Source organism: Oreochromis niloticus, linkage group LG22, assembly GCF_001858045.2.
Source record: "Oreochromis niloticus isolate F11D_XX linkage group LG22, O_niloticus_UMD_NMBU, whole genome shotgun sequence".
NCBI classification, from domain to species: Eukaryota; Metazoa; Chordata; class Actinopteri; order Cichliformes; family Cichlidae; genus Oreochromis; species Oreochromis niloticus.
In genome coordinates this window covers 37,565,290-37,574,026 of record NC_031985.2, presented here as the reverse complement: position 1 = coordinate 37,574,026, position 8,737 = coordinate 37,565,290, and the positions used below count along the sequence as shown (strand labels likewise).

Here is an 8,737-nt window from a genome sequence, read left to right as displayed (position 1 = left end):
ATATGGCCTGGAAGTTCTGAGGTCAAAATGTGAGACGCCCCCAAGGGTGGTGGAGAATGACCGAGCTAAGATCCTGTGGGACTTCCAGATACAGACGGACAAAATGGTGGTGGCTAACCAACCGGACATAGTGGTGGTAGACAAACAGAAGAAGACGGCCGTAGTGATCGATGTAGCGGTTCCGAATGACAGCAACATCAGAAAGAAGGAACACGAGAAGCTGGAGAAATACCAAGGGCTCAGAGAAGAGCTCGAGAGGATGTGGAGGGTGAAGGTAACGGTGGTCCCCGTGGTAATCGGAGCACTAGGTGCGGTGACTCCCAAGCTAGGCAAGTGGCTCCAGCAGATCCCGGGAACAACATCGGAGATCTCTGTCCAGAAGAGCGCAGTCCTGGGAACAGCTAAGATACTGCGCAGGACCCTCAAGCTCCCAGGCCTCTGGTAGAGGACCCGAGCTTGAAGGATAAACCGCCCGCAGGGGCGTGCTGGGTGTTTTATATATATATATATATATATATACAGGGAGTGCAGAATTATTAGGCAAATGAGTATTTTGTCCACATCATCCTCTTCATGCATGTTGTCTTACTCCAAGCTGTATAGGCTCGAAAGCCTACTACCAATTAAGCATATTAGGTGATGTGCATCTCTGTAATGAGAAGGGGTGTGGTCTAATGACATCAACACCCTATATCAGGTGTGCATAATTATTAGGCAACTTCCTTTTCTTTGGCAAAATGGGTCAAAAGAAGGACTTGACAGGCTCAGAAAAGTCAAAAATAGTGAGATATCTTGCAGAGGGATGCAGCAGTCTTAAAATTGCAAAGCTTCTGAAGCGTGATCATCGAACAATCAAGCGTTTCATTCAAAATAGTCAACAGGGTCACAAGAAGCGTGTGGAAAAACCAAGGCGCAAAATAACTGCCCATGAACTGAGAAAAGTCAAGCGTGCAGCTGCCAAGATGCCACTTGCCACCAGTTTGGCCATATTTCAGAGCTGCAACATCACTGGAGTGCCCAAAAGCACAAGGTGTGCAATACTCAGAGACATGGCCAAGGTAAGAAAGGCTGAAAGACGACCACCACTGAACAAGACACACAAGCTGAAACGTCAAGACTGGGCCAAGAAATATCTCAAGACTGATTTTTCTAAGGTTTTATGGACTGATGAAATGAGAGTGAGTCTTGATGGGCCAGATGGATGGGCCCGTGGCTGGATTGGTAAAGGGCAGAGAGCTCCAGTCCGACTCAGACGCCAGCAAGGTGGAGGTGGAGTACTGGTTTGGGCTGGTATCATCAAAGATGAGCTTGTGGGGCCTTTTCAGGTTGAGGATGGAGTCAAGCTCAACTCCCAGTCCTACTGCCAGTTTCTGGAAGACACCTTCTTCAAGCAGTGGTACAGGAAGAAGTCTGCATCCTTCAAGAAAAACATGATTTTCATGCAGGACAATGCTCCATCACACGTGTCCAAGTACTCCACAGCGTGGCTGGCAAGAAAGGGTATAAAAGAAGAAAAACTAATGACATGGCCTCCTTGTTCACCTGATCTGAACCCCATTGAGAACCTGTGGTCCATCATCAAATGTGAGATTTACAAGGAGGGAAAACAGTACACCTCTCTGAACAGTGTCTGGGAGGCTGTGTTTGCTGCTGCACGCAATGTTGATGGTGAACAGATCAAAACACTGACAGAATCCATGGATGGCAGGCTTTTGAGTGTCCTTGCAAAGAAAGGTGGCTATATTGGTCGCTGATTTGTTTTTGTTTTGTTTTTGAATGTCAGAAATGTATATTTGTGAATGTGGAGATGTTATATTGGTTTCACTGGTAAAAATAAATCATTGAAATGGGTATATATTTGTTTTTTGTTAAGTTGCCTAATAATTATGCACAGTAATAGTCACCTGCACACACAGATATCCCCCTAAAATAGCTAAAACTAAAAACAAACTAAAAACTACTTCCAAAAACATTCAGCTTTGATATTAATGAGTTTTTTGGGTTCATTGAGAACATGGTTGTTGTTCAATAATAAAATTATTCCTCAAAAATACAACTTGCCTAATAATTCTGCACTCCCTGTATATATATACATATACACACGTATATGTATATATAATGTAGGACTTATTATTGTTGTACCATCAACAGCTAAAATTAACAATACTGTTGGCTAAAGAGACAGGGACTTAAGCCTACAGTTGTGGTTTGAATGATACATTTTTTCTATAATAAAAGGAGAGAAAAAACTTTTCCCTATTTCAGTCAAATCAATAAGTGTGTAACTGCTTCCATCCCAGTTGGTAGGTGACAGAATTTAACAGCCACCCACTTCTGGTGTTAGTGATCCATGCTTTGCCTTTAAAGGACCTGGCCCCTGCCGTAGAATTTGGACACAGCCAATGACTGGAGCTGGACAAGCTGAGAAGCCAGCAACTTTTTTCTGTTTGCATATGCATACTGTTGATAAATTTTATAGTAAACTGATGAAAACTCCTGGAACACGGAAGATGGAAGATCATGCATGAAAGGCAAGCTCCTGCTAGCTCTGCTTTCACTGCTGTGAGATCATTTACGATCTGCCTTTCATGTAGAAATACAGCTAGCATTAGTAAGTAAATGAGCGCTAGTTCTAACAGAAGAGGGGCCCGAAAGCAGTGCTGGACTGGTAATCTGATGTACCGAGCATTGTCCGGTGAGCAGACGTTGGCCTTTCAATTGACCCAAAAGTGTGTCAAGTCCTGACAACAACCCGCTTATTTTCATTACTGATACCGTACTGTGCCCATTCAAATCTCTTAATACAACCAGGCCCTCCCGTATCTTTGCTGTGTGCTTACACAGCTTTTAGAAGAGAAGAGTTTACTGTGGAAGAAGTTGTGAAAAGGTGGAGCTAAAAAGTTAAAAAGAGACCAAAAAGAAATACAGCAAAATGTGTCAACATATCAGCTATTGGGGCAGCTGCTGCACCGTCACCAGGACCAAGAACAACTAGTAACAAGCCCTTGCAGTCACAGGAGGCTGCTCTTGCTAGCACCAGCCGTGGCGAAGTGCAGGAGAAGGGACCGCAGTCCCAAGAAGAAAGAGAGGAAGAGACAGAGGAAGTGAAATTAACGTGGTAAGAAAATAGATGGAAGGACATAATAAGAAAGGGAGAGATTCAAGTATCTGAATGTTTATGTTTTTGAGCAGTCATGATGGGCTGTCTGGAACAAAAACGCCAGGGTCTATTTTTTTTTATCCCTGTCCAGGTCTGCCTGACAGCTGAAGGCTCTGCCACCCATTCTACTTTTAAATAACCTAGGAACCACAAGTAAACCAGCAGTATGAAAACGAGGTGCTCTATTGGGGTGACTATGGGACTATGAGATAACATAGTGCTTGATTATTCAAGACCTTGTATGTTAGGAGGAGTATTTTAAATTACTTTAAACTGATTCTGGATTTAACAGGGAGCCAGTGAAGAGAAGCCAGAATGGGTGAAATACGCTCTCTCTTTCTAGTCCCTGTCAGTACTCTTGCTGCAGCAGTTTTTTGTCTTTTCATGAAAACCTGATAATAATTAATTACAGTAGCAGTAAGTAATACATAAATTAACTACTTTTTCAGCATCACTCTGAGATGGAGGGTCTGTAATTTTAGAGATAATCTGCAAATGGCAGAAAGCAGTCCTACATACTTGTTTAATATGTAAACGTATTGAAGGACATATCCTGGTCAAAAATGAATGCAAGACTCCTCACAGTGTTAATGAAGGCCATGGTAATGCCATCCAGAGTAAGCACCTGGTTTGCTACCATATGTCTTGATGATTTTTAGGGCATAGTACCATAACCTCAGTTTTATAGGTTATCCGGGTACTTATGTCTTTAAGACATTCCTGCTGTTTAAGTAATTGCTATGTGTTATCTGGATAGATGAAGTTGAGAAACAGCACTGACAATGTATGCTATTCCTTCTACTGATACTACCTAAGGGAAGCATGTATACTGTAAACAGAACTGGTCCTAGGACAGAACCCTGTGGAACTCCATAGTAAACCTCAGTGCGTCAAAAGGACTCTCCATTTATATGAACAAATTGTTGTCTAGCAGGACACGCACAGAGATGTTTCACTGTCAGAGGCCATAAGAAGAGTCCATTTGTAGCCTTCACCAATGCCGTTTCTGTACTGTGATGAGACCTGACTGAAATTCTTCAAGTGGCCTGGCCTGTATTTGTATAGCGCTGCAAGTCATCATCTGCAAGTGTTCCTCTGTAGTATTTTCTGACTTTATATAAAATTTAAAGTTCTTGGTTTTTTGCAACTATTACTTTCTGATGTTGTGTTACTCCTGACGCTAAACAGGCTAATAATGCAATTAAAGTAGAGAATGAGACTTTGAATGTGTGTTAGTGAGTTTAAGTGATAGAGAAGCATTTAGGCTTTCCAATTCGGATTTATTGGCACTTTAAGGAATAACTTCAGATTTGCTGACAGACAAAAAATCTGACAGGCCACGATCTCTGGTCAAATCTAATGATTCATTTACTCTCTGTTAACAGTCATAGAAACTAAATGCAGTCACCACTGTCAAACATTTCTAAGGTTGTGGATATTGTAGCAGCTGATGTGAGATAACACTTTGGCTGCTTCCTTTACAGTGGCCCTGAGAGGTCAAACACAACACAAAGACACAAATCAAAAGCTGATGGAACAAATGATTCAAAAAAATACTGTGGATACATTTTTGAAATTAACTGTTCACTGTTAGCTTGTCATTTCCTCAGCTGTTAACCCTATATTATTCTCTCCCCCAAAATAATTATGGTTTTTTTTTTGTGAGCTGGTGCAGTGATTTTTTTCTGTCTCCACTATGTTTTATTCACCCTTTGTGGTGTTTTGTGTGCTTTTATAGCATTTTTCTATTTGCTGTCATTTTCTTCCACAGCATGTCTGTCATCCTGTCTTCCTTCTCTCACCCCAACCAGTCCCAGCAAATTGCCCCGCCCCTCCCTGAGCCTGGTTCTGCCGGAGGTTTCTTCCTGTTAAAAGGGAGTTTTTTCTTCCCAGTATCGCCAAAGTGCTTGCTCATAGGGGGTCATATAATTATTGGGTATTTTCTCTGTATGTATTATTGTAGGGTCTACCTTACAATATAAAGCGCCTCGAGGTGACTGTTGTTGTGATTTGGCGCTGGATAATAAAACTTAATTGAATTGAATTGAATTGAATTTCAAAGTCGTAGTGCACTTGACCTCTTAGGGCCATGCTCTTTGGCCTCAATTAATGTTAAATTCCAAAGTGAGTGAGAGCATGGACATTTAGTTATGATTACAGCCTACAAGCAGGTCAAACAACCATCTGGCTATGAAAAAGTAGTAAAAGAGTTCCAAACTAATTCTACTTTACAAAGCATATAAATAAAAATACTTAAGTTGATATATTTCCTAAACAAGACATTCATTAAGATCCAATGGCAAAATGTAGCATAGTAAGTTTTGTATTGCTAAAAATAAAAGTTAAAAAAAAAATCAACAAAAAACAAATCCTAAAACCTTATTTTCTTGCTTGTTTAGTTACATAAGTTCATAAGAACTAGAAAATAACGTGGTGTGAATAAAATACAAAAATAAAATGCTGTGTTAAACACATATTGAAAGTTGTTGGAGGTATTACTGCTGACTTATGCTGACTTATGTCTGGTTTAAGTGTGTAACCATGGTCAGCAAGGAATAGAGGGTGCTCTATGGGCTCTGACAAAAAAGTGTCATCTTGTAAACAGGACACTGAGCATAATTGTGTGAAAACTACATGATGATCATAAGTGTATAAAAGCAGAGCAAAGAGTCAGACACTGCTGTAGAAGGAGCTTAGTAATATATGTTTCTGTGTGTACTCCTGTGCTGGATGATTTCATGTGTTTCATAAGGCTGTCTAAAACCTGTCGGTTTCACCCTCATCCATAAAAAGTACAAATTCTACCCTTGAAAGTAAAGATATCAACATTTGAATACCATTTGTCAAAATACACCTCTGGTTGCTAACCTAAAGTAGAAGCTAAAAGCTGTTTGTCTACAAACTTTGGGAAACTAGTAGAAAGTTACATGTGCTTTAGTCTGAACAACAAAAGCAAAGTGGCAGCGCAGCCATAAAGAAGTTGTGTTTGTGTCCTCTCTATCTGGATTAGTTTGGATTCTCCTGCTCTGCTGTTTCCTCTTGAACAGCCTCATCTTCCTCCATCGGCTCTTCCTCTTCCTCCTGCAAAGACACAGCACACTTTTATAATGACAACATATACCCAAAAACCACTACAGTGTTTTCATGATCCCTTACCAAAGCTAAGGAGGGTTAAGGTGTAATTTGTTTGTACTTCCAAAACAGCCCTTGTAATTAATATCATGCTAGTTTGTCCAGTTACTCAAGCCTCTTAAAATGCAGGGACTATTTACAAAAATGGCTGTCATTTCTAAACACTTAATCCAATGCTTTTTTTACATTTACGTTTAAAAGTAATTTTAAACACAATATAAGGATGGTTTTTAGTACTTTTATGAAAATCCCTTGTAGTCATTGACTCATTTAAGGATTGTGAAATATATTTTTTGTTGTTGTTGCTTATATTAACTTTGAGGTGTAAAGTATGAGCAATGAAAATCTGTTAGCATTCCTCTGAACTTCCAAGCAACAAGACGACCTTCCAGCCTTACTGTCCAGAATTTCCCCCTCTCTCTACACAGAAAATAGTTATCCAATGGGAGTTGATCTCATTTATTCTTGGCTTATAATAGAATACTGAAAAAAGAGACACTAAAGAGTACATCACCTGCTGTTGCCTCATTAGGTTAGCATGTTAAAATTCAAGTCACACAGACAAACGAATTCTTTAAATAATAGTAATGTTAAGTTATTCCATTTTTTTTTGCCAATGGGTTGTGTCGGTTGTGCTCAAAAAAGGCTGTAACTGAAAATCCATCTTAAGATAAAAAATATTGCAGCAGGAGTATGACACCTTTGTTGTTGAGTAGTAAGACTACTAACCGGGGCAAAGTCATTGTTAGCTTTGATCATATGCACATGCAAAAGACCAGTGCTGTGGGGAAAATGAAATACTGATGGATGACCATGAACACTGGGTAAGGGAACAGAGTGATTCAGATGGAAAAGAGAACAAAGGATCAGCTTACCCTGCCCACAACAGGGTCACCGGGGCCCACCTTTTGACAAGGCCCACCAACCACTGTAGGTGCCGTAGGGGTCTGGTGCTATATAAATTAGTAAGGAGCTTTTTTTTTGGTTCTTAAACTTTTTACATCATTCCCATTCCCCACATGGCAAGAAGCAATATTTTCACACCCCATCTATGCAAAACAGTGACAGAAAAGCTGCAATTTAATTAGCTAACAAACTCATTCACAATGAATCCTTCAGTAATTTTTGTTTTAAACAAACATCTTTCATTTCAAACAACTATTTGTGACTTTTGTCACTAGACTGCTTCAATAGTTTGCACCACTTGTTCAAAAAAGTAACAAGTTAAACAGAATGTGAACATTGCCAAACATGGAAAAATAAAGTTCAGTCTTAGTCTTATATATAAAAACAAGAAATCCAGAAACTTGTGAACGGAGATGAAAAATATATAATTTAGTGAGAGTTTAATACTATTCACTCTTAGTGGCTGAGGGGACCTGTTTATGACTGCAGAGCTGTGGCGGGGTGTGATCTGCACCACGGCTGTGAGGGAGGCGGACGCACATGAGCGGCATCCCCAATCATGCCTTGCCGGCTTAAAACAGAATGAACTAGGTGCTGTTGTTGTTGATGATGTGTGTAGGCCGTAGCCGAAAAACTGCAGCCCCGTGTGTAAGTCGACAGCCCCAATCCTGGGTTTCGGCACCACTGTAAATGATGCATGACAGACCCAACCATATGTTCACACTTTTCAGTACACTTCTTTATTGCGGCTGTTGACTTACACACGCAGTTGCAGTGGATGTGCATATTATTAACGTAACCGCAGCGAATCCCTTTGTGTTATCGTAAAAGGTATTCCGATGTTAAACATTAGTTCTGCATGACTTTTCTGCCAGGTAACTTGCGCCCCACCTGTCAGAACTGACAACCACTGGGTTAAGGGATATCAATTCAGTATAGTCACTCACCTCAACGAAAAACACAGATACAGTTTTTGAGAGGGGCTGGACACACTTGCCCACAGTGAGAGGCAGCAGGCAAGGATGGGTGTACTCATATCTCCCTGTTCAATGCCAGCATTTTGAAGTTTCCTGGATGGACGAGAATTATTTCCCTGCCCTTGGATCACGTTGTTTGTCTCATGACTGTTTAGAGTACCCATCCTTTTTGGAGTCACTTGGTGGGGTGGTAAATGGTAAATAGACTGGTTCTTCTATACACTACAAGTCAAAATATTGGATAAACCTTCTCAGTTAATGACCTTTCTTTATTTTTGCTACTTTCTACATTGTAGATACATACTAAAGACATTAAATATATGAAGCAAGATTATGTGGCAAAGGAAAACCAAATGATAAATAACTCTAAATACACTCTTGATCAAATGTTTAAGACCACTTGAAAAATGGCAAAAAAAATCATTTTTTCCATGGTTGGATCTTAACAAGGCTCCTAGTAGAGCTTCAACATGCAAAAAGCAGAAATGGGAGTGAGACAAAACATGTTTTTGAGCATGCAATTTATTGAAAACAATGCTGTGGCAGGTGTGGTTTGTTGCAC

At 40.2% G+C, this 8,737-nt stretch overlaps 1 protein-coding gene across 3 annotated transcripts in view; it reads right to left on the bottom strand.

Moving 5' to 3' along the window:
- Positions 1-4,510: 4,510 nt before the first annotated feature.
- Positions 4,511-8,737, bottom strand: part of phf14 (PHD finger protein 14) — a 144,981-nt gene continuing 140,754 nt past the window's right edge. For all 3 annotated transcript variants that reach the window (XM_025902161.1, XM_025902162.1, XM_025902163.1), the window contains one exon: positions 4,511-6,241. In XM_025902161.1, the coding sequence (XP_025757946.1) occupies positions 6,167-6,241 (75 nt within the window). In that variant the 3' untranslated portion in view covers positions 4,511-6,166. The remainder of the gene's footprint in view (positions 6,242-8,737) is intronic.